A 24,085-nucleotide genomic window follows, 5' to 3' on the forward strand; every position below is an offset into this window, starting at 1 on the left:
GTCTAGAGGACTCTTACCACCGACCTGGCAGCTGCTCTTTACCCGAATGTCAGGCAGACCTAGTAAGGAGAGGAAATGGGCCCAAAGCTGTAAATCTGCATGAAAATGTTCCTCCCCCTCCCAGAACTGTGACTTACTCTCCTCCGTCAGCTTCCTCCGAGCTGGGCCGAGGCGCCTCTGAACCTGCTAAACCTGTGTTTGTGAGCCGGCAGCCGAGGCCTTCTTCTCTCCCAGGGTCTGGAGCCCGCGTGTGCGGACGCCCGGGCTCCTCCCTCCGCTCTCTCCTCCCGAGGCAGAGCCCATGCTGGTGCACTAACTTGCCGCGCGTCTCTGTGCTTCTCTTCTCACCTCCTCTCTCCTGTTCTTTCCCTCTCGCTGTGGTGTGTCCAGAAAAGGAAGTCCAGTTCCAGCGTGCACCTAATGGTGAGCCTTGCCTGCCCACCCATCTGCCCACTCCATGCTGCCTGTGCCCGCCTGTGCCAGCCACGCAAACCCATTCCGCCATGTGCGTGCGCGTCACTCATCCTCACTGCATGCCTGTGCTGTGTGGGCAGGTGTGGCCTGTCCTGCCGGGCGGGGGCCATGGCCCGATGTCCCCCCGTAGCCTCACAAGTGGGCATTGGAACGTGCCTGCCGCAGCCCAGGGCAGCGGGGGAAGCTGGCAGGGACCCGGGGCCGGTGGCAAGCACAGGGAGAGACCCTCGCTCACCGCGGCTCAGGGGGAGAGGCCCTGCTCCCCGGGCACGGACAGCGGCTTCCTGCCGACGGGCAGCCGGTGGGCGTCTGCTGGGCAGAGGAGCTGGCTGGAGGCTCGGGTCTCTGAGCCTCACCCTCCCGGCCTGTCCCCCGGTGCAGTGCCCGTGAGCAGTGCCCGGCATTTTGTCCTTCCCAGCCAGCCCCCGGGGGACAGCTGCAAGACAACAGGAAACACGTGTATTGTTATCCTCACCCGAGGAAATGGTTTTCATTGATTTCGGAGCGAGAGGAAGCAGGGGAGAGAGAGAGAGAAAAAAAAAAAAAACATCGATGGGTTGCCTATCACATGCCTACTGGGGATTGAACCTGCAACCTGGTTATGTGCCCTGACCGGTCACCAAACCCGCCACCTTCTAGTGTATGGACGAGGCTCCAACTGAGCTCCCGGCCGGGGAGCCAGAGCGGGAGCCCATCTTCTTTCCCCGGGGACACGGGGCACCGAGAGCCACACGGCAGCCCGAGTCCCTGTGAAACCCGGGGTCTGGAAAGCCGGGGGTGGGGCCGCCCGGGTGACGTCCCAGCCCTCCTCAGAGAGGACGGGCTTCGTGAGCACCCGGAGCCTTCCCCGGGGCGGGATCTGGGTCAGCCGGGCTCGGCAGGCAGGACAGGCTGGTGCAGACAGCCCCCGACGGACGGTCAGTGTCATCGCTGGCCGGGAGGCTCTGCTCCCTCCCTCCCTCCCTCCCGGCGGGAATGGGCGAGGGCATAGCTCATGTGGGCTTAGACCCACGTCCTGGCGCCTGGCACGCTCTTCTCGGCCGGCAGCGCGCAGAGGAGTGTGTAGCACTGGGCTCCTGGTTGGCGGTTCCGGGCCCGGGCCCGGCTTTGGGCGCCTCAGCAAGCCCAGGGTGGACGGCTCCGGGCTGGTCCGCGGGGCTGGAGAGAGGCCCCCGGGCGAGGAGAGCCGTCTGGGCAGCTCTGTGCGTGTATCCTCGTTTGGGCCTGCGCGGAGGCGGAGGCGGCATTCGTCTCTGTGCCTTTGGAAGATCTGGCAGGCGTCAGGCCCCTTCTCAGGGGCCACCAGCTCCGCGGGACCCTCATGAGACGGAGTCCGCTGGTTAGGGGGTCGTCAGTCCCCTGGGAGAGCATTGCTAGGACGCCCTGCCCCGGAAATGAGCCTCCTTCCTTCCCTGCCATCCTCCCGCCAACCCCCCTTGTGTGACGTTTGGAGAGATAAGGAGATAGCCCGCTGGTCCCTGCCACGTCGGCCTCCTCTCTCCCGGGGGCTGGGCTCTGGGACTGCAGCCACAGCCACAGCCCCCACCGGGCTCACCTGTCCTTACCGGCTGTCGGCGGGAAGGCCAGCAGCACGCTCCTGTCGGCTCCCTGGGCCAGTGGGTGCATAGTCTAAGCCAGTGGTCGGCAAACTCATTCGTCAACAGAGCGGCAGACCGCAGCTCGCGGGCTTCCTGTGGCTGGCGAGCCGCGGTTTGCCGGCCACCGGTCTAAGCAAAGCCAAACCCCACACCTTCCTCTCTGGACACCACCTCCGGGACCATGTTTTCTTTCTCTCCTGTCCCTCCTTCCGGTCAGGCTTTGAGCTGGTGCTGTGAGGGAGGGGAGTGCAGGTGGCAGGTTGAAGGGGCAGCAGGAGAATGCCCACAGAGAGGACACCCAGCGTGTCTGAACTTTGTTCTGCTTTCTTATAAGCCACCTTCCCTGTCCCCCTGTGACGTGCGAAGAGGCTCCTGCATTTCTTGGGGTGAGGTGCGGTTGTGCCAAGGACATTGCATCTGGCGTCAGCAGAGCGTTCTGGAGAGATGCTCTGAGCCAGTCTTTGAAAGGCTGGTCCCACCTTGAGGATGCTTCCAGAGCTCAGTCTCTGGACCCCCTCCAACTGCTCCCCTCTTTTGGATCACCTCTCCAGCCTCGCTCCCGTCCGCGTGGCGCTGTGGAGGCCACCTCTGCCCTAGCTCCTCCTCCAGGCCAGGCCAGGGGGCAGGGGAGGTCTGGGAGTCGAACCTGAGCTCTCTGGTGACTCCGGAGGAACTAAACCATCTGTTTTCTTGTCTCAGCCACAGAGCAACAACAAAAACAGTCTCGTAAGCCCAGCCCAAGAGCCTGCGCCCTTGCAGACGGCCATGGTACCTCCTGACTACGGCTTCTCTGCCCGCCCCTGCCCCTGGCTGCCTCCTGCTCCTCCCCACGCCCTCTTCTTGCCCTCCCTCCCAGGCCTCTCTGGCTCTCTTCCTTTCTGGATTCCTGTAGATCAGGCTGCTTTGCATACTTCCCCTTAGACCCCGGCCCCCTCATTGCCCCGGCTGACCATGCTCCTCCCTGCACGGCCGAACTGCCCTGCTCCTTTCACTGTCGGGGGAAGAGTGGTCAGGGCTCTGAGCTAAACCCCCAGCCCCCGGCGGGGCCCCCACGGGGTCTGCGTTGGGGGCCGGGAAAGTCCGTTGCTGACAAAGGGAGAGGGTAGGAGCGTTCTCGGAGACCTCCTCATAAAACCTGCCTCAGCCTTTCCTTTGCAATTCACGAGCAGGAAGGAGGGCTGGGGTTCCTCTCTCCACCGCCCCCATGGTGCTGATCTCTGGGTTTCTGGAGAGCCCGTGCTGCTGGTGCTCTCGGAGTTCTCTAGGCTCTTCCGAGGGGCGCTGAGTGCTCCCCGAACTCCCTCTGTGAGCGCAGGCTAGCGGTGTAGCAGGGGGGTAACTAGGAGAGCGGGAGGGGTGATCGCACCTGCTGCTCCTTCTGCTTTCTGTGGACCCTCATGCTGCCTGCCATGCTGGTGTGGGGGCAGGAAGCCGGGGCAGGCAGAGGTGGGGGAAGCAGGCAGCTCTGGGCTCAGCTTGCTGCTGCGGGGGCGCCCTGGGTCTGTCTGGGACACCGTAGCCCACTCTCCCTTTGATGAACGCTGTCAGTGGGGTCCAGCCCATGCCTTAGCCCCACAGCTCCCCCGGTGTACCTGTCCTGCGGGGAAAGAAAGCTCAGAACGAGCAGGAATCAGGGTCAGACCCTGTTCCTCTCAGCTCCCCTGGCCGGGCTTCTCTCTTTACCAGCCGGTGCTGTCCCCCAAACCTGGGGCTCCCAGCTACCTAGGACCCAGTTGGGTCAGGACGTTTTGTCTTGTGAGAATGGCTAGTGGGCAGGCCCCAGTGGTCATGATAGAGGTCTCTGAGGGTACCTGAGCAGGGGTGGGGTCCCTCGGGGAAGAGCAGTAAGTCTGTCTCCGAGGCCAGGAGGGTAATTTTAATCTTCCCTCACAGGAGCCACAGACCACCGTGGTGCATAACGCTACAGACGGGATCAAGGTGAGTGGGTCCTGAGTCTTTAATAATATATTTTTATTGATGTCAGAGAGGAAGGGAGAGGGAGAGAGAGAGAAACATCAATGATGAGAATAATTGGTCAGCTCCTGCACACCCCTTACTGGGGATGGAGCCTGCACCCAGGGCATATCCCCTGACCAGGAATGGAACCATGACCTTCTGGCTCGTAGGTCAATGCTCAGCCACTGAGCCACGCTGACCGGGCAGTGACTCCATTCTTAGTGAAGCTGGGCTCAGGCTCTCAGCTAAACAGGACAGGCCTGGGTTTGAATCCTGGCCCTGGGCCACCGGACAAGACACTCCGCTGCTCTGCCTCTCTGTTACTCTCTCTGTGAACTGGGGGGTGATAGTCAAAGGATTTTCTCCCATGACGTGTGACGTTTAAATGAGAATACATGTTAGCTAGAAAAACAGAGCAAGAATGCAATCAGAGCCGAAACCAGTTTGGCTCAGTGGATAGAGTGTTGGCCTGCGGACTGAAGGGTCCCAGGTTTGATTCCAGTCAAGGGCATGTACCCTGGTTGCGGGCACATCCCCAGTGGACAGTGTGCAAGAGGCAGCTGGTCGATGTTTCTCTCATCTATGTTTTGAACTATCCGTCTCTCTTCCTCTCTGTAAAAAAATCAATAAAATATATGTATATTTAAAAAGAATACCACCAGACCCTAGGTCTCCTTGGCCTCAGCTTTATGTCCTCAATAACCTTGTCTCCTGTTCACTCCCAGTCGCAAATAGTCATTGAGCCACACCATCCATGGTTCTGTTTGATAGACGTGACAAGACAGAAATCCCTCTCCACGGGTGTGGGGAAGGCAGATAATAAACCAAAAACCAAGTAACGAAGATAAAGTCTAGTTGTGATGAGTGCTTAGAGGAAACGGCACGAAGAGGGAACAGGCCCTTTAGTTACGTGGTCAGGAGGTGATGTTTGAACGACATGATGGGAACAGGACAGCCAGGCAGACTTGGGCAGAGCACCCTAGACGGAGGGACCCGCACGGGCAGGGGCCTGGTATGTATATGGAAGGAAGAAATAGGAGAAATCGAGCAGAGAGACGAGCGGGAAGAGGGGGTTGGGGAGCAGGGTGGCAGGGAGGGCGATGAAGTTAGAGAAGCGGACTGCTGGTTAGGACTCGGGTTTGCATTTGATTCCAGCAGCTGCAAGAAGTTAGTGTAAGGTGACCAGGTGTCCCGCTTTTGGCGGGACAGTCCCGATTTTTTAACAGTTTGTCCCGCGTCCCGCAGTGTTTTAAAAAAGTCCCGATTGGGACTGTTGAAAAATTGGGACGTCTGGTCACCTTAGGCTAGTGATTCTCAGCAGGGGAGTAATACAGTCTGATCGACTCCGAAAAGCTGCTCTGGCCATGGTCATCGGAGGCACGAGGGAGAGCAGGGAGACCAGGAAGTGTCTGGTGGTGCAGGTGCCAGGTGTGGGTAGCTTAGCCTCAGGTGGTCGCTGCACCTTTGAAGAGAAGAGGTGAGATGGGATTTATTTCAGGGGCAGAACTGACAGGCTTGATTTTAGATCGCATACCTGAGCTATGAGAGAAAGAAAAGACAAGACGAACCGATCTAAAACCAGACCTAGGCGGTGACTAGGTTTCCGCCCCGATAGCAGCAGAGGCGGTGCCACTGACTCGGAGGAGGAGACTGGGGAGGGAGTCCGGGCTCCCGGGGTTTGTGAGCGTCAGGAAGGCCGGGTAGGAACGGAACTGCCCAGGCCCCCTCCCTGCAGGAGCGCAGGCTCCGCTCTTGTTCTGCTGGCCTGCCCGGGCCTTCCCAGGGGCTGCGTATTGAACAGCGTGCTCTTTCTGGCCTGCAGGGCTCCACAGAGAGCTGCAACACCACCACGGAGGACGAGGACCTCAAAGGTAGGTGCTGGCCGGTAGGTCCCTTGGCGGGAGGGACGCCAGCCGTGTCCCAGCTGCCTCGGCTCCGGTGGGGCACCCGCCTGGTCTGCCCCGGAGCGGAGCGGAGACCGGTGGCTCCGAATGCTCCAGAGGCGGGCGTGGCCTCGAGCTACGTTCCGTGGGCCGCCACGGCAGGCTTCTGTCTCTTGTGGCCGGGCTGGGCAAGAGGTGTCTCTTCTCTGACCCCCCCGACTGATACAGCTGAGCTGGAGTTATTTCGGAGCCTGCCCAGGGCCCGGGCTCAGAGCCCTGTGCCCGTGGCTGAGAATGCTGGGTCGTCCCAGAGCAGGGACCCCCCGGAGTCCCCACAGAAGTAGCCCACACATACGGTGGGTCCGGCAGCAGGGTGACCAGTTGTCTCCGTACCCACCCACCCCCCCCCGCCTGGGACTGAGGTGTGATTCCCCCAAGACGTGGGACGTTCTGTTTTAAAACGGGGACGGGCCCCGGCACATCGGGAGGAGCGGGTCTCTCTCGTCGCAAAGCCTCGGCACCAACAGCGGGGTCGGAACCCCGTTTGGCGACGTCCTGGGGATGCGGGAGGGCCTGGCAGGTCACACCCCCGGGAGTCTCTGTCCTGCTCTTCGGGCTGGCCTGGAATGGTTCCCTTTGCCTCGGTGGGTGACCTGAGGCCAGACTTGGAGGAACGTGGCAGGGCAGAGCGGAGAGAGCATTGCCCAGGGGGCACCAAACCTTGGGGGGGGGGGGGCAAAACACAGAAGCATAAACGTGTAAGACGGGAAAGAACGCGCTCAGGGCTGCTGGGGTGAAGGTCAGATCGGTTCAGTTCTGGTGATGCTGGCAGAGCACGTGGCGCCTTCACTGCTGGGCTCTTGACCTTGTAGCCCAGCCCCCCCCAGAGCACTTCCCCGGGGAGCGGGGGGCTCTCGGACGGGCTGTGCGAAGGCTCCCCTGGAAGCCGCCGGCCCGGCGCCCCCTCCCCCGCGGGGCTCCTGGCTGGGAGGCCCGGTGCCCGCAGCAGCCCGAGGCATCGTCGCGCCCTGGCTCTGCGGGGCCACGGGCGCGGGTCCTGTTCGGCTTGCTCGCTCACCTGCCTTGTTCTGTTTGTTTTGGCTGCTCTGCCTTGCCCTGCCCTGCCCTGGCTGGCTAGCTGCCCCGCTCCGCACTGGGAATGGCAGCTCGGTGCCTGAAGGACGGAGCTCCCGGGACAGAACAGCCCCCTCTGCAGGCATGCAGCCCCAGCCTTCTCTCTGCTCCTCCGCCAGTAAGTGTGAGGGAGGCACCACCTGGCTTCCGCCCCTGGGCTCCTCCTGAAGCCCCTGGGGGTCCCCGGAGCTGGCCGCCCAGCGCCCGCCCCGCCCCGTTAGTGAGCTTGGGGAGCGCGGGCCCTGCTGGGTGGGGGAGCTGATTGGAGGCCCTGTGAGCCAGGCAGGGGCGCCTGAGGCCAGGCCCAGCGGGCATGGCGTGGGGGGAGAGCAGCGCATGGGGGGGAGGAGTCGGAAGCCAGCAGGAGACGCACCGGGTCTCACCTCAGCCCTGAGCCAGGAAGAAAGGCCGAGTCAGAAGCCGGAGGTGGAGGGAGCCAGGTGGTTGGGGAGCTGCGATGGCCGAGAACCCACACTGGGATATGGGGTCCCCTCGGCTCAGCATTTCCTCTCGAGGAGAGCCTGGGGCTCGGGCGAGACAGACCGGGGTTTGAGTCCCAGCTGCAGTACTTGCAGCAAGCAGCGTGTGAAGCCGATTAAACCTCCCAGAGTTTGTCTCCTCACCTGGGGAATGGGAATAAAATGACCCCTACCTCAGAGGATTATTATTAAAAATAAATGAGGTCGTAGGACATCTTGAGGCGATGCCTTGCTTGGGTTCATGGTAGCTGGTGTGGGTATTTCTAGCTGTGTCTGTGTAGATCACGCCTTTGTCTGCTTCTTTTTCTCCTACTGTCTGTCCTGTTAAGAGTTTCTAAACACAACCCTCTTCACCCACAGGGCCCCAGTCAGGTCCGACAGATGGGTTTGGTGGGGTGGGAGAGGGTGTGTGTGTGTGTGTGGAGCTCGCTGGTCCCGCTAACCTGCTGCTAACCTGAAGGTGCTGACGGCTGTGGGGCCCCACTTGGCTGCCCTGCCCTCGCCCGGCTGTGCCACTGGGCTGTGCTGTGCTAATTGCTCACATTTGTCTTGCAGCCTCTCGCTCCCGTGAGGACAGAAAGGCATGTGTCCTGGCCAGCCCGGGTTCTGGTCAGAGTTAGTTAGCCCAGTCCCGGTCTGAGCCCTCCCCGCCCCACCCCCACCCCCGCAGCCCCCTCTGCTGACAGCGCTGTCCCCATAAGTGATCCGGCCTGAGCCCAGGATGTCCCCGCCGCCCCTCGGCGTGGCGTGGGGTGGGGCTCTGAGCGCACCGACTCTGCCTGCCTGTCATCCGTGCCTTGTCTTCATTCTCCGGAGGGACACATCCGGGCATGAGAGCTGCTGTGAGGTTTAGAGCTTCCCAGGGCTTGTCCGGGGTAAACGGAGCTGTCCTCCTGGCGAGAGGCTCTGTTTACAGAGCGTGTTTATAGTTCCAAGATCCGTCCTCGCAGAAGAGCCCTGTGGAGGAGGGGGGTGGGGGGGGGGGGAGTGGCGCATCCATCCTAACATCCATGCTTCGGGAGCCCTTCCCCCTGGCTGGGTTCTGCTCTCAGGCTGGCTGTTGCCTGGGGTGAGGTTTTGGACCCCTGAGTGGGGGCTGGGTGGAAAGGGGAGGGGGAGGCCTGGTAACTGAGACCTGACTGAGCCCCTTCAGGTGAGAGACGTAAGCAGGTGATGGGAACAGCCTTATCCGAAGCTTCTTAGAGAAGCTGGGCCTGCAGGGGACGGGGTGCGCACCTCTGCACGGAGCGCGCACGGTGTGCCAGCTCCTCAGCGGTTAGAGACGGGTGTTTTCTGCGTCCTGGTTGTTTGATGGAGAGGGAGACAAAGGCCAGAGGACTGGAACCAACGGGCGGGCCTCAGGAGGAGGGGGTCGTTAGTTCCCCAGACAGAGGAGGGATGGGGAGAGGGGCGGGCCCCCTCCTCCTGCAAAGGGCCTTCAAGACAGGCGAGAGGGAGGCCTCTGTCAAGGAGATCACGGGGGATCCGTGAAGACTGGGGAGGGCTCTCCGCCACTCAGGGGCTCCCCAGTCCCTCGCAGGTAAATTGCTGGATTTTCTCTCCTCCTCCCTCCCCCCCCCCCCCCCAGTGCGAAAACAGGAGATCATTAAGATCACGGAGCAGCTGATTGAGGCCATCAACAATGGCGATTTTGAGGCCTACACGTGAGTAGAGACCTAATTCATTGAGGCTCAAGTTCCTCAAGGCCTTTTTCCCTCCTCCCCCAAAGCAGCGAGGACCCGGGAGAAGGGAAGGCTGGGCCTCGGGCACAGTGTGTGAGGGAAACATCAGGCTGCTCCGTCCGTCGGTCGGTCGGTCGGTCGGTCGGTCGGTCGAGAGCCCTTCCTGGCGGATGCCCTGGGCCGAGCCCTCCCGGGTGTGCTGGCAGTGGGCTGAGAGGGCAGGGCTAAGAGGCTTTAGCAGGCATACCCCTCCGATCTAAGCCATCTTGCCAGGCCCAGAGCTGACCTCCTGCAGGACAGACGCCCCCAATGAGGAAGAAAGATGGTGAGTAGCTCCCGTGGAAGACCGACCGGCCGCTGTTTCTTGTCTGCAGGAAGATCTGTGACCCGGGCCTCACTTCCTTTGAGCCCGAAGCCCTCGGTAACCTCGTGGAGGGGATGGATTTCCATAAGTTTTACTTTGAGAATCGTGAGTGGGTTCGTGCTGCTGATATACTCCTGCCTGCCCCTCCGCCCCCATGGCCTCTGTCCTCGCTCACCCTCTCCTCTTCCCCGTGGCCCACTCTCCTCTCCTTGGCCTGCCTGCCGCCCCCGGGCTGTGTGCTGGCCTCCGTGTGCCCTGAGAATGGCCTTGCAGGGCACCTTGGAAGGCCCTTTCCCCCTGCAGCTGCCTCATGGCGGAGGTGGCTGCCACAATTAGGGTCACTATTCCTTTAAGCCTCTCTTCGTTTAAGAGAGAGGAAGGGAGAGGGAGAGAGAAAACATCCATCCGTTGCCTCTGGTACATGACTCAGCCGGGGATCGAACCCACAACCTGGGTGTGTGCCCTGACCGGGAACAGAACCTGCCACCTTTCCGTGCACGGGGCGGGCTCCGGCCAGCTGAGCCGCACCGGCCAGGCCAGCCTCAGCTCTTCTCGAGATGACTGGAAACCGTTTGAGAGGAAGCTGAGACGATCTCGGCGAGTAACACTGCTCTGTGTCTGCAGATGTCCCAGTAGAGGAGATTAAAGCCAGGATAAGAATGTGCACGCCAGGAGCAGGCGCTGCTGGTGACGTGTGAGACTGCACGTGGTGGCTAGGGTCCTCCTGAGCATCGAGGGAGCCGGGAGTCCTGGCTGGGGGTGTGCACTAGACAGTCCCCAAAGGTCCCCGGGGATAGGAAGCTGACTGACCGTTCACCGCCTCCCATCTTTGTCTCCACTCTCCCAGACCCTCCTGCCTCCCTCCTCTTTTTTTTTTTTTTTCCTTCTCACTTTGTCCTGGGTCTTCCCCATCCTGCCCTGAATTTTATTTGGTTGCTTGTTTTCTCTACTACCACCCTCTCCATGTCTCAGCGGCAAATGTAAACCCTAGGCCAGTGGTCAGCAAACTCATCCGTCAACAGAGCCAAATATCAACAGCACAACCATTGAAATTTCTTTTGAGAGCCAGATTTTTTAAACTTCAACTTCTTGTAACACCACTTCTTCAAAATAGACTCGCCCAGGCCATGGTATTTTGTGGAAGAGCCACACTCAAGGGGCCAAAGAGCCGCGTGTGGCTTGCGAGCCGCAGTTTGCCGACCACGGCCCTAGGCTGTCTGAGGAATTCTAGTAGCCGGAAGCAATCCCAGGGTTTATGGAAGCTCTAGGGAAGTTTTCATGTAGCCCCTATCCAACATTTGAATTGAACTAAGATGTGAATCTCAATAAAAGAAACACAGTTCAGTGTTTGCTGATAATGGCAACCTTTTGGCTTTCCCCAGAGGATCCTGGGGCTATCCTGAGCTTGGTGCTTTGATGATTCAATTTGAACTTTGGACATTCTTTTTTTTTTTTTTTTTTTTTTTTATCACAAATCCACTAGGAATGTTTTTTAAGTTCTTGATTTTGCTCTACAGCCCTAATTGGCAACAAGCCAACCCTTATGAAATCTAAACATCAGGGGAAAGATAGGAGGCTTTAGTTAAGAGTAACATGGCCCTGCGCTCGTGTTGTGTGATTTGGGGGGAAATTACTTACCCTCCTTGAGCCTGTCTCCTTACCTGATGAGGAAAACGAAGTCAACCAAAGAACTACAGCCCCCAGCACAATATCTGATTAAAATAGGAGCTGCTGTTACCATGGCTCCCACCTCTCTCTCAGTGATAACACGAGACCAATGTGATGAGGTTTCCTGGCCTCTGGAAATGTATGGGGGGCTCGGGGGCTCCCCGAGAGGTAGGTGGAGAGAGGGTGAGACACCTTCCTCCCTGACTCGCCCGCCCTGCCCCCTGCAGTCCTGTCCAAGAACAGCAAGCCCATCCACACCACCATCCTGAACCCGCACGTCCACGTGATCGGGGAGGACGCGGCCTGCATCGCCTACATCCGCCTCACCCAGTACATCGACGGGCAGGGCCGGCCTCGCACCAGCCAGTCGGAGGAGACCCGGGTCTGGCACCGCCGGGATGGCAAGTGGCTCAATGTCCACTACCACTGCTCAGGGGCCCCTGCCGCACCGCTGCAGTGAGCTCAGCCACAGGTGCGCCCGGTGGGGGGCGGGGAGGGGCTGGGGCTGGGGGGCCGGGGGTGGTGGAGAGCTGGCATGGAGGGAGGAGATGGGGGCCACCCCAGAGGAATGGCAAGGGCTGGACAGGGTGGTGGTAACAGGTTCTGCTTTTTTTTTTTCTTTCTTTTTCTTTTTTTTTAATATATTTTATTGATTTTTTTATAGAGAGGAAGAGAGAGGGATAGAGAGAAACATTGATGAGAGAGAATTATCAATCAGCTGCCTCCTGCACACCCCCCTTCTGGAGATGTGCCCGCAACCAAGGTTCATGCCCTTGACCGGAATCGAACCTGGGACCTTTCAGTCCGCATGCCGACGCTCTATCCATTGAGCCAGGTCAGTTGAGGCCAGGTTCTGCTCTTAAATCGGACAGACGTGGGTCTAGCTCCAGGACTCCAGGTCGGGTGACCTTGGACAGGCTGTACCTCCTTTCCCTAAGCCTCGGTTTCCTTAGCTGTCAGAAGAGGGAGAGAGGGGTGCCTGACCCATAAAGCTGTGAGAGTTCAGTAAGAGACTTAATCAGCAAAGCACTGAGCCAGGGCTCAGCCTGCGTGAGGCGATATATTTCAATACTGGTATCAATACTGGCGTCTCCCCCGGTCTCCCCCGGCCTCCACCCGCTCAGGCAGGCGAGGCCACGGGTGTGGCGCGAAGTTCCCGGAGCTCACCTGTGTGTTTCTTGTCTTCTGTTCTGTTGCTCTGTCCGTCCTGTGTGACAGGGGCATTAGGAGATCCCAGCTGGAGGTATAACCTTTGCAGCCAGTGGCTCTGGAGGGCCTGAGTGACAGCGGCAGTCCTGTTCGTCTGAGGTTTAAAACAATTAAATTACAAAGCGGCAGCAGCCAATGCACGCCCCTGCATGCAGCCCTCCCGCCCGCCCTTCGTGTCTGTCTCTGCTGTACTGAGGTGTTTTTTACATTTAAGGGGGAGAAAAAAAAAAAAAGAAAAAAAAAGATTGTTTAAAAAAAAACCAAACACATGGAATCCATACCATGATGCGTGTTAAAACCATCAGTTAGCCCTTGGGCTGGCGAGGAGGCAGGAGTCCCGGCTGGAGCAGCGGGCTCACTCGCCGGGCCCTGAAGAGGTGGGCTGGCCTCTGGCCTCGTGGACTCGGGAGACCAGGCAAGGACTCTGACAAAAACCTCGGGGGCCGTGATGGGATGGCAGCCCCAGGTCTGGGAACGGACTTCTTCCGAATCCGGCGGCGTAGGCACCCAGCACGAGGCTGGTGAGAACGCGGCGGCGGCCATCAGACCCGCCTGGGAGCGGAGGCTCAGCTCCCCCGCCGGCTGCGGGCGGGGGCCGCTGCGACGGCGGCCTCGGGACTAAGGGCCCGGTGTGGCTGCACTTTCCCACGTTAGTGTAGAGGAGGAGAAAGAGAACTGGTGCTGCAGAGGCGTGGCCGCTCCACGGAGCCGACGGGAAACCTCGTGTTAGCCTGGCATGCCCTCACGCACGCACCCACCCACGTCTGCGGGACGCACGCGGTGCATGCGGGCCCGCGGTGGAGGCCCGGGCGCTGCCGCCGCGGAGGGGGAAGGCTTGCGCTTTGCTTCGTGTTTGTTTTCCCAGAACTCGGCCAGGAGAGAGCCTGGCCCTCGCTGCCGGGGGGGCTCCCTTCGCTGCCTCGGGCCGTTCTGTTTCTGTCTTGCCTTTTCATGGTGGTGGTCCCCGTGCTGACCCTCCTCGGGGCCTGGGCCCTCTGCCGAGCGCCCCTCCGCGTGGGATGGGAGGAGTGAGGCGGCGGCATTGAAGGCGATGGTGGTTTCTATGCACTCGGGCTGCCCTGAGGGCTGCCTGCCTCCCTTCCTACTCTCCCCTCGCTGCACGTCCATCTCTTTTCCTGTCTTTTTTGAGATCGACCCGACGGCTTTGGCAAGAAGAAGAGGTGCCGCCTCTTTTTAAGAGTTCTCTTTACTGACCAACGGAAGTATAGACTTCACTGCTGGACAATCTGCATGGGCATCACCCCCACCGACGACAACTGCATGTACCCAAAAGAGGTGTTCAGAGCCAGGACTCCTGCCCACACTCTGTCCCTCCTGTGCTCCAGGAGCTCCAAGTCCAGGAGGGAAAGATCTGGAACTCTAAGCCGATGGAGAAGACAATGGAGGAGCAATTGGTCACGGCATTGGTTTCCCCAAAACAACTGTGCAAACGTGTCTACGCAATTATTTGCACTATTTGGGGGGGAGGGGGGCCCGCGGGAGAAAGTGGGTAGACCCCAGCTGCCTGGACTACCTTCAGGAGGCAAAGCTACAGATTGAGCTTGGAGCCAGCTGAGAAGAGAGCAGACTCGCAGGTGCTGGTGCTTGGGTTTCGCCAGGCTCCTCTGAGCACCTCATGCATGCCCCAGCCCCTGGGCCCTCGCCCTTTTCTGCCCTGCAGCCTGCAGCACCAGCACGCAGACACCTTCACCACCACAGGGTTTGGTTTTCGCTGGCTTGAAGACAAAACGGTCTTAGAATTCATTAAGACCCATAGCTTCATGTGGCTGCTCCAGCTCCACTTCTTAGCATTCTTAACTCCTCTCTGGGGCTAATGTCAGCATCTATAGGACTATAGACTATTAAAAAAAAAAGTCACCTTTTAAACAGGAAATGGAAGGCATTTGATGCAGAATTTTTGCATGATGACATAGAAATAATTTAAAAAATAGCTAGTGTTTGTTCTGAATGTTGGTAGACCCTTCATAGCTTTGTTACAATGAAACCTTGAACTGAAGATATTTAATAAAATAACCTTTAAACCGTTCCGCTGTGTTACTGCTGCTGGTGGGAGTTGATGGCCAGAGGCTTAGAGTCTTAGCAGCCTGGGTGACAAGGTTTCCACTCCCTATTGGGCCCATTTTGGAATAAAACTTCATAAACTCACCCACCTCCATCCAGTTCACCAGGCTGCCCAGAAGAGTTTGGGGGATTGGCGGGAGGGGGGAGGGGGGATTGGGGCCCTGGTGAGCTAGGGCCTCGCCCCGCCCCCGGCCCCGCCCCCGCCTCAGTGGCCCGGCCCGGCCCCCCTTCGCAGGCGGAGTGGACGCGCCCCGGCCCCGCCCACGCCAGGGGCCGCCCCCTCGCCCGCCTCAGTGGGCCGGCCCGGCTCCCCCTCCCAGGCGGAGTGGACGCGCCCGCGCCCCGCCCCTCGGTGAGCCGAGGCCGGCGCTCCGCTGACTGTGCCAAGCGGCAGGGGGGGTGCCTCTCCGCGGGTGGGGCGCGGGCACGCCGTCCAGGAGGCCGACACCAGGCGGGTCGCCGCAGAGGACCGTCCGGCTGCCCGGCGTCCAGCCGCGCTGCTGCCGAGCCCGCAGGCGGCGGGGACCGAGCGAACCCCTCCGGCGCGGCGCGCCGCCCCCCCTCGGGGGAGCGGTGGTTGCGCCCGGCTGCCGCGGAGCGTTCGCTCGGAGATGGCGGAGCCGCCGCGACGCGGCCCGAGGGCCCGAGAGCTGGGCAGCCAGGCGCCCCGGGGACACGGCGGGGCCCGGGGACAGCGGGGACGCCGGCCCGGGCGCCGGGTGAGCTGCCCTTGAGGACACCCCCGCACGGCCGCCCGCACCCCTCCCCTCCCGGGCGGTCCCTGTTCCCTCCAGGACCCCACGGGGTCGTCCGGCGGCCCGCGCCCCGCCCCGGGTCCCCTGCACCCGCCGCCCTCGCAGTGGCCTCGGCCCCTGGACGCCCCGCACCCGGCTCCTCCCCCGGGGCTCCCCGCCTGGCGCCTGCCCTGCTGCGCCCGCCTCTCCTGGCGCGCCCCTGGCCCCTTCCCCTTCGGCGCCCCATCCACCTGTGACCCCACTCCCCCAGCAGGGCCCCGGTGCCCCTCCGCCCAGGCGCCCGCGCCCCGCCCTCCAGGCCCCGGGCCCGGGGACCCTTCCGTCTCCCCCAGAACCTCCCACTGCTGCACCCGCAGCACCGCCCTCGCCCCCGTTCCTCCTTCTACAGGCATCACCCCACCACACCCTCCCTACCCGCCCAGCAGCTTCCTCATGTTGCTGAACCCTCTGCCTACATGCTGCTGTTTCTTCCAGGTATGAAGCCAACATGCAGTGGTCAAGAGCACGGGCTATGGAGCTTGACAGGCCTGACTTTGAGTCCCAGTTCTCCACCGACGAGGATGTGTGATGCTGGGCAAGTTGCTAAGCTTCTCTGAACCTCCGATTACTTGCATGTAAAATGGGGATAATGGTATCTATCTCTTGTCGACTTCAGGGCTGGTGTGAGTGTTAACTATATGGAAAGCTCTTAGAAGGATGTCTGCCCGAGATTAAGCTCTCAGTCAGTGTTAACTATTCTACATAACTCATCCTAAGTATCCACTGCCCGTAATGGCTTCTTCTCGCTACTGTATTTCCTCCAAAGAGTGTCCTCTAATTTTTGGAATTTGCACCTTCCCATCACCTTTTGATCTCCCCCCCACCCCCACCCCCACCCCCGTTCTCTTCATGTCAGCTAGTTTTACCCTGACTAAAGCTGAACTATTATTTTTTTTAATATATTTTATTTTTTTACAGAGAGAAAGGGAGAGAGATAGAGAGCTAGAAACATCGATGAGAGAAACATCGATCAGCTGCCTCCTGCACACCCCCCACTGGGGATGTGCCCGCAATCAAGGTACATGCCCTTGACCGGAATCGAACCCTGTACCTTCCAGTCCGCAGGCAGATGCTCTATCCACTGAGCCAAACCGGTTTCGGCAAGCTGAACTATTCTAACACCATTTCTCTCCGTTCTGAAAGGCCCTGTCTCTGCCTAATCTTTCCTGAGATGTGTCTGTCTGGGGGGGGTGGGAGAGAGGAATTGCCAGCCCCTGGCCTCACTAGGAGTGGCTAAGACGGGGAGAGCAACAATAAAGCTATTAGGAGCAGTCTATCTATTTAAGAAAAAAAATCTCCAAAACTAGGTCTCCTTAAAGCTGTGTGCCAATCACACTGACCTACTCCTTCTCTCTCTTATTGGTTGGATGTGACTTATTTCTCTCTGTCATCCAGGCCAGCTCAGTTTTCTGTTTTTATAGCAGGACTCGATCCCCCATGTCTCCAGCCTAGCTGAGGACTTCCTTCTGAGCTGTTCATGGATGAGGACAGAGCACCACCGCGGCTAACTGAGGGAGGAGACCTGGGAGGGATAGGGGAGACTGGACTCAGCCTTCCGGTTTTTCCAGTGATGTAGCCCGCTCCGGGGAGAGAGGCTGAGGAGGAGTAATGGAGAAGGGAGTCCCCTTCTGGCTTTGGAAGCTAATAGAACGGTTATCTAGCACCATTTCTCTTTTTTTCTGGAATAGTGTCCACCTGACTGTAAGTTTGTTAATGCTGTCAGCCTGTGGTGTAGAGTCTGATTGATGAAGAAGATTAACAGACTCACGAGTTTCCTCTTATCTATAGTTCGTTGGAGCACGGGACTCCTGGGGCTCTCTGTCCCTTTCTCACAAGAAGAGCAGAGCTCCTGCCGGCTGGCCAGCTGCTTGGTCGTGCGCTGGGAACTCCTTTCAGAGCAGGTGATTGTCAGCGCCCTGGGCTGTCTGGCCTTGAACGTACTGCTCCAGCTCTGAGCTGAGCTCAGGCAGGAGCATTTAGCTGGTAGTCTAAGGAGGGAATCAACCTCTGAAGCTAAGGTATGAGATTCAGAGTGTGTTGTTCTTCTACAGGAGTTGTTTTGTGTGTGTGTGTTTAACAAATCATCCTGTGAGCAGAAGGTAAGAGAGATGGGGTGAAGGGGGTAATGGATTAATGATTGAGCTTCAAGGAGAAAGTAATCCATCAATTTCTCTGTCTTACAGATAAGAAGGGCAGAAATCGTGAACTTTGCTGACCTCTGATGTGAGGAGCTCAAGCGGGACCAAGGGTGGAGCCTGGCTAGTTTTGCATCCTGAAGCCATGGGCCAGGGGGCCATGGTGACCTGACATCAATGGACTCTGTCCAGTTGCCCCCTGTTGCCCCTTCTACCTCCCCTACCCTTCACTAAGAGAACTTGTCTCCACCTCTTCAGGGAACTGACCCTGAGGGAATCCTTTTCCCCTATTTTCCCATCCTTCCACCCTCCCAAGAGAGCCCTAACCTATACAGCTCCTACCTCCCTTCCCTCGAGGTACCCCCCTACCCCTCCCTTCCCTCTCTTCCCCTCCCCTCCCCCCGCCATGCTCAAGCTGTGGAAGGTGGCACGCCCAGCTCGACAGCTGGAACTGCATCGCCTCATACTGTTGCTAATCGCTTTTAGTCTGGGCTCCATGGGCTTCCTGGCTTACTACGTATCCACCAGCCCCAAGGCCAAGGAACCCTTGCCCCTGCCCTTGGGAGACTGCAGCAGTGGGGGGGTAGCTGGCCCTGGCCCGGTACGGCCTCCAGTCCCGCCCCGGCCTCCCAGGCCTCCAGAGACAGTTCGAACTGAACCTGTGGTCCTTGTGTTTGTGGAGAGTGCATACTCACAGCTGGGGCAGGAGATTGTGGCCATCTTGGAGTCCAGCCGTTTCCGTTACAGCACCGAGCTGGCACCTGGCCGCGGGGACATGCCCACACTGACTGATCATAGTCGTGGCCGCTTCGTCCTGGTCATTTATGAGAACCTGCTCAAGTATGTCAACCTGGATGCCTGGAGCCGGGAACGGCTAGATCGGTACTGTGTGGAGTATGGTGTGGGCATCATTGGCTTTTTCCGAGCCCATGAGCACAGCCTAGTGAGTGCCCAGCTCAAGGGCTTTCCCCTTTTTCTGCACTCCAACCTGGGGCTCCGGGACTACCAAGTGAACCCTTCTGCCCCCCTGCTGCATCTCACACGCCCCAGCCGCCTGGAGCCTGGGCCGTTGCCTGGCGATGACTGGACCGTCTTTCAATCCAATCACAGCACCTACGAGCCAGTGCTTCTTGCCAGCCTTCAGTCAGCTGAGCCTCCTGTGCCGGGATCGGTGCCTCGCCGGGCGCGACTCCCCACTGTGGTACAAGATCTGGGACTTCATGATGGCATCCAGCGGGTGCTCTTTGGCCATGGCCTGTCCTTCTGGCTCCACAAACTTGTTTTTGTTGACGCTGTCGCATACCTCACTGGCAAGCGGCTCTGCCTGGACCTTGACCGCTACATCTTGGTAGACATTGATGACATCTTTGTGGGCAAGGAAGGTACCCGCATGAAGGTGGCTGATGTTGAGGTCAGTCTTTTTCCTCACAAGGTGTCTCAAGCTCTGACCTGGGAGACTCCCTTGATTCTGAGCTCGCCATAAGTACCCTCCCTACCCTTTCCAGGTAGGAGGAACGCTACTCATTTGTCTTCCACTGTTTGCTGTCTCCTGATTTCTCCTGTCCCCGCTACTCTTCCCAGGCTCTGTTGACCACCCAGAACAAACTCAGGACCTTAGTCCCCAACTTCACCTTCAACTTGGGCTTCTCGGGCAAGTTCTATCATACCGGTGAGCTTATTCCCTGGCTCCTGCAGCATGTCAGTCTTAGTTTGACCTATTTGTTGTCCCACCTTCCTGGGTAGACAAGTTGTAGGAAAGGGGTCCAATTTGGGGCAAGTTTTGGGGTCCGAATGACGTGGGGAGCTAGCGGTGGGTGTGAATTCAGGTTAGCAGGGGTGACCGGAGGGCAAGTTGGCGGGTGGGCAAGTCGGCAGTCTTAAAGGGGCAGAGGTCTCAAGGACGGAAGGTGGCCAGTGTTCCGGAACAGAGGAGGGCAGAGGGCTAATGGACTGTTCAGTGGTCAGTGTGTGGTCACAGGGACAGAGGAGGAGGACGCAGGGGATGACATGCTGCTGAAGCACCGCCGTGAGTTCTGGTGGTTCCCGCACATGTGGAGCCACATGCAGCCGCACCTGTTCCACAATCGCTCGGTGCTGGCTGACCAGATGAGGCTCAACAAACAGTTCGCTCTGGTGAGGCCCTTGGATCTCTTACCCAACTTTTCCCCAGAGATGATGCTTCCGTTTCAACCTCCCCCTCATGGGGTACCCTTTCCCTACCCTTTGCATTTTTCTTTCTGTGTAGGCATCCCCACCCTCTTTCCCCTCTACTCACCAAACTTCACCAGGTCCTGGTGAGAGTCTATGCCATTCCCAGGAGCATGGGATTCCCACGGATCTGGGGTATGCTGTGGCCCCCCACCACTCGGGTGTGTACCCCGTCCACACGCAGCTCTACGAGGCCTGGAAATCTGTGTGGGGCATCCAGGTGACCAGCACTGAGGAGTACCCTCACCTCCGCCCTGCCCGCTACCGCCGTGGCTTCATTCACAACGGCATCATGGTAAGGGACTCCCAATACAAACTTGAACTCCCACATTTTGACAGCCTCCAATCTGCATTGATTTATGTCCTGTTAACTGCCAGTCCAGCTCATCCATATAAAAATGGGTAGAAGGGTGAAAATTTCTAAAGTACGTCACAAGAGCTTTATTGCTGTAACTTCAGGCTGAGTCCCTAGTATTTTATTTACTCACTAGAGGCCTGGTGCATGAAATTCGTGCACAGGGGCGTGCGTCCCTCAGCCCAGTCTGCACCCTCTCCAATCTGGAACCCCTCAAGGGATGTCCCAACTGCCCTCTCACAATCCAGGACTGCTGGCTCCCAACTGCTCACCTGCCTGCTTTCCTGATTGCCCCTAACCACTTCTGCCTGCCTGCCTGATCAGAGTGCCTCTGTCAGCCTGATTGATGCCGAACTGCTCCCCTGCCAGCCTGATTGCCCCTAACTGCCTTCCCCTGCAAGCTTGGTCACCCCTAACTGGCCTCCCCTACAGGCCTGGTTTCCCCCAACTGCCCTTTCCTGCAGGCCTGGTCCCCCAAAACTGTCCTTCCCTGCAGGCCCAGTTGTCCCCAACTTCCCTTTTCTGCCAACCTGGTCACCCCTAATTGCCCTCCCTTGCAGGCTTGGTCCCTCCCAACTGCCCTCTCCTGTTGGCCATCTTGTAGTGGCCATCTTGTGTGTTGGAGTGATGGACAATTTGCATATTACTCTTTTATTAGATAGGATAGAGGCCTGGTGCATGGGTGGGGGCCAGCTGATTAGCCCTGAAGGGTGTCCTGGATCAGGGTGGGAGTTTTCTTGGGGCATGGGGCAGCCTGGGCGAGGGGCCTGTGGTGGTTTGCAGGTCATCCATGCCCCACAGCAACCCAAATGGGGGCCCTGGTATCTGGGATTTATTTTCTATAATTGAAACTTTGTAGCCTTGAGGGGAGGCCAGGGTTGGCCAGAGCAGGCTAGAAGCTTGGCTTCCTCTGTTGCCGGGGAAACCCAAACCTCCTGCTTGCTCCATGGCTGCAGCCATCTTGGTTGGGTTAATTTGCATACTTGCTCCTGATGGGCTGTTGGGCAGGGGTACGGCCAGTTTGCATATTTCTCCCGTTAGTGTAGATTTTACCTTTCAAATCTCCTCTCTCCCTATTTCTTTTCCTTCCAGGTGCTGCCACGGCAGACATGTGGCCTCTTCACTCACACCATCTTCTATAATGAGTATCCTGGAGGCTCTCGTGAACTAGACCGGAGCATCCGAGGTGGAGAGCTCTTTCTGACAGTACTGCTTAATCCGGTAAGGTGCTAAGAGGAAGGGCTGGGAGCTCGGAGAGTCAAAGTGTTTGCAGGCTTGGACCTTTGCTCACCAAGCCTGATTCTGAGGTGGGTGTAGGCTCTCTGACTCTGATGTGCAGGCATCCCCTTGCAGATCAGCATATTTATGACCCATCTGTCTAATTATGGAAATGACCGACTGGGCCTGTACACCTTTGAGAGCCTGGTGCGCTTTCTCCAGTGCTGGACCCGGCTGCGCCTGCAGACCCTTCCTCCCGTCCCTCTTGCACAAAAGTACTTTGAACTCTTCCCTCAAGAGCGAAGTCCCCTTTGGCAGGTATGGGGTGGAACTCAGGCTGACCAGAGACATGATGGGGATGGGGGTTAAAGAAAAGATTAGGCCTCAACTGATTCCTGGCCTCACCTTCAGAATCCCTGTGACGACAAGAGGCACAAAGATATCTGGTCCAAGGAGAAAACCTGTGATCGGCTCCCCAAGTTCCTCATTGTGGGACCCCAGAAGACAGGCGAGTCCTCCTTACCAATTCCTCTTGCCTTAAAGGGTTCTTTGGCCAAGGAACTCCCTTCTCATACCCGTCCCCCATCAATCCAGTTCGAGACAGTGATTATTAACCCCAGTTGTATATCAGAATTATCTACGGAGTTTTGTTTTAAAAGATCAAAGTGATTCTGATGCAGTCAAGACTGAGTACCACTCTTTTAACCCTTCCCTGGGCCTCTCTGATGTTCCTTCTCTCGTTCTAGTTTGGCTAAAGGGGATTTTATTACCCGGAGTGGTTATTTTCTCACCTTCTTTAAGCTCCTCTTGTTGAGCTGGAGGCCTGGACTCTCTCCTGTGTAGGAACCACAGCTGTCCACTTCTTCCTGAGCCTGCACCCAGCTGTGACCAGCAGCTTCCCCAGCCCCAGCACCTTTGAGGAGATTCAGTTCTTCAGTGGCCCCAATTACCACAAGGGCATTGACTGGTGAGAGTGGGACCCCTTGGAATACTTCTCAGAGGAACACTCCCTTCCCCCCAAATTCCGTTCCAGCTTCCACTGCACAGACATCTGGCTTTTCATTCTGCCTCTTTCTCCGCTACTTCCTAGGTACATGGACTTCTTCCCTGTCCCTTCCAATGCTAGCACTGACTTCCTGTTTGAAAAAAGTGCCACCTACTTTGACTCAGAAGTTGTACCACGGCGGGGGGCTGCCCTCCTCCCACGAGCCAAGATCATCACTGTGCTCACCAACCCTGCTGACAGGGCCTACTCCTGGTACCAGGTGAGCCTGAAGCTAGGCACACGTTAGGTTTGAGGATGGAGTTGTGGTGACTGCTAGAGACAGAAAGGGATAAGGGTAAGGAAATTAAAACTAGTGCCTTGGGGTGGGGTGCCAATGCCGTCTGTTCCCCAGACCAAGAGTAGGGCAGAGTGATTGTCAAATCGCCAACCCCTTCTCTGCCTGTTCCTGTCCTTCAGCACCAGCGAGCACATGGAGACCCAGCCGCCCTGAACTATACCTTCTACCAGGTGATTTCAGCCTCCGTCCAGGCCCCTCTGGCACTTCGCTCCTTGCAGAACCGCTGTCTTGTCCCTGGCTACTATTCTACCCATCTACAACGCTGGCTGACTTACTACCCCTCTGGACAGGTACAGTCCCCCCATAGACCTCATTGGGCGCCCCCCCCCCCCCTTTTCCCTTTAGCCCAGAGACTTCTAAGAAATACAGCAGTAACCACATCCCTGTCCCTAGTTGCTGATTATGGATGGAGAAGAGCTGCGTACCAACCCGGCTGCTTCAATGGAAAACATCCAGAAGTTCCTGGGTGTCACCCCCTTTCGGAACTACACACGGATCCTCAGGTGGGAGACCGTGGTCCGGGAGAGGACTGTGGAGATGGGGAAGCAGGTTGGCCGTGTCTGTTTGGAAGAGACATGAATTTACACTGTCTCTCAAGGAGGCTTGTGTCCCCGTGGGCAGGGAGAGGTAGTTTAAATTTATGGGGCTTGGGTTTCTTTTTTCTCCTGCCCACTAATGGCCTCTTCCGGTTGAGCAGGTTTGATGAAGGGAAGGGATTCTGGTGCCAGGGACTTGAAGGTGGGAAGACTCGCTGTCTAGGCAAGAGCAAAGGTCGGAGGTACCCAGATATGGACACTGAAGTAAGTGAATTCTGGGACGGGTTTTCCCTCTGCACCACTAAGACCTGGTTCTATGTCCTTCCTGTTCATGCCTCCATTTTCCTCCCCAGTCCCGCCTTTTCCTTACGGATTTCTTTCGGAACCACAATTTGGAGCTGTCGAAGCTCCTGAGCCGGCTTGGACAGCCAGTACCGTCCTGGCTCCGGGAAGAACTGCAGCATACCAGTCTGGGTTAACATCACAGCCTCTGTACCAGCAAAACAGCCCGTTCCCTCAGGGGCAAGCCCAGAGAAGGGCCCGTACGGGGATTTGAGTTGCCTGGCCCCTTCCCCTTCTACCTCAGTGGCCCCCAGTCCTGGGATGGCTGAGAAAGGAAGGGCAGCCATAGTTCTGGGGTCTGATAGTCCCACATTATGGTACTAGCTCCTTTGACCCGTGGTCCTAGAAGGTAAGGAACTAGAGGCAGGGTAGAGAGGAATGTTTTAATCAAGAGATTACCCGTGTCATCCCCCCAGGATAGCTGTACGTGGCTGTGGGAGGGACCCCCTTACTGTGGGATTAATGGGATCTACCTGTGGCCCGGCCTCCCTAATGTCATTCACATTGAATGGGGATGAGGTCCGACAGTGGCTCATAGAGCTGAGTATGAGCCCTAGCTGTGGGCTAGAAATGTCCTTAATAAACATCCTTATTTTTCTGTTTTGTCTACCGCACTTGAGTGGGA

The 24,085-nt window shown here is 58.2% G+C and overlaps 2 protein-coding genes and 1 long non-coding RNA gene across 36 annotated transcripts in view; 2 read left to right on the forward strand and 1 right to left on the reverse strand.

Annotated features, from left to right (window-relative positions):
• CAMK2G (calcium/calmodulin dependent protein kinase II gamma) overlaps positions 1-14,493 on the forward strand; it is a 65,160-nt gene extending 50,667 nt beyond the window's left edge. For 5 of the 25 annotated variants that reach the window (XM_036437742.2, XM_045581708.1, XM_045581707.1 and 2 more), the window contains 9 exons: positions 391-423; positions 2,772-2,840; positions 3,966-4,010; positions 5,851-5,899; positions 7,050-7,163; positions 9,113-9,188; positions 9,581-9,675; positions 11,466-11,710; positions 12,457-14,493. In XM_036437742.2, the coding sequence (XP_036293635.1) occupies positions 391-423; positions 2,772-2,840; positions 3,966-4,010; positions 5,851-5,899; positions 7,050-7,163; positions 9,113-9,188; positions 9,581-9,675; positions 11,466-11,698 (714 nt within the window). In that variant the 3' untranslated portion in view covers positions 11,699-11,710; positions 12,457-14,493. Of the gene's footprint in view, positions 1-390; positions 424-2,771; positions 2,841-3,965; positions 4,011-5,850; positions 5,900-7,049; positions 7,164-9,112; positions 9,189-9,580; positions 9,684-11,465; positions 11,711-12,456 lie in introns of those variants that run through there. The other 20 variants (XM_036437740.2, XM_036437745.2, XM_045581709.1 and 17 more) reach the window with 10 other exon arrangements.
• Positions 8,039-17,586, reverse strand: LOC123652365. The gene is made up of 3 exons (XR_006741662.1): positions 17,505-17,586; positions 8,665-8,671; positions 8,039-8,049 (listed from the first exon to the last, which is right to left on the reverse strand). It is a non-coding gene; the product is annotated as an uncharacterized LOC123652365 (long non-coding RNA).
• A 188-nt stretch (positions 17,587-17,774) lies between these two features.
• Positions 17,775-24,058, forward strand: NDST2 (N-deacetylase and N-sulfotransferase 2). 10 transcript variants are annotated; one of them, XM_036437718.2, is made up of 13 exons: positions 17,775-18,869; positions 19,040-19,127; positions 19,437-19,591; positions 19,704-19,961; positions 21,114-21,242; positions 21,375-21,557; positions 21,651-21,747; positions 22,083-22,206; positions 22,330-22,504; positions 22,702-22,872; positions 22,976-23,085; positions 23,280-23,382; positions 23,472-24,058. In XM_036437718.2, the coding sequence occupies exons 1-13, from the start codon at positions 17,865-17,867 to the stop codon at positions 23,595-23,597; spliced, it is 2,724 nt and encodes a 907-aa protein (XP_036293611.1). In that variant the 5' UTR covers positions 17,775-17,864; the 3' UTR covers positions 23,598-24,058. The 10 variants fall into 10 exon arrangements, 9 of the variants coding, with proteins under 9 accessions (XP_036293611.1, XP_036293612.1, XP_036293615.1 ...); XM_036437719.2 differs by having other exon boundaries at positions 19,776-19,961; XR_004987961.2 differs by lacking the exon at positions 23,472-24,058 and having other exon boundaries at positions 22,702-22,752; positions 22,935-23,085; positions 23,280-23,342.
• The last annotated feature ends 27 nt before the right edge of the window (positions 24,059-24,085 follow it).

The sequence above is a fragment of the Pipistrellus kuhlii genome, unplaced genomic scaffold (assembly GCF_014108245.1).
Source record: "Pipistrellus kuhlii isolate mPipKuh1 unplaced genomic scaffold, mPipKuh1.p scaffold_m20_p_15, whole genome shotgun sequence".
Taxonomy (NCBI): Eukaryota; Metazoa; Chordata; class Mammalia; order Chiroptera; family Vespertilionidae; genus Pipistrellus; species Pipistrellus kuhlii.

Bases quoted from the DNA above. Each gene is read 5' to 3' on its own strand.
- NDST2 (XM_036437718.2), top strand. From the start codon at position 17,865: ATGCTCAAGCTGTGGAAGGTGGCACGCCCAGCTCGACAGCTGGAACTG. The intron at 21,243-21,374 runs GTAAGGTGCTAA...ATCCCCTTGCAG, and splicing joins TGACAGTACTGCTTAATCCG to ATCAGCATATTTATGACCCA. The intron at 21,558-21,650 runs GTATGGGGTGGA...CCTCACCTTCAG, and splicing joins AGCGAAGTCCCCTTTGGCAG to AATCCCTGTGACGACAAGAG.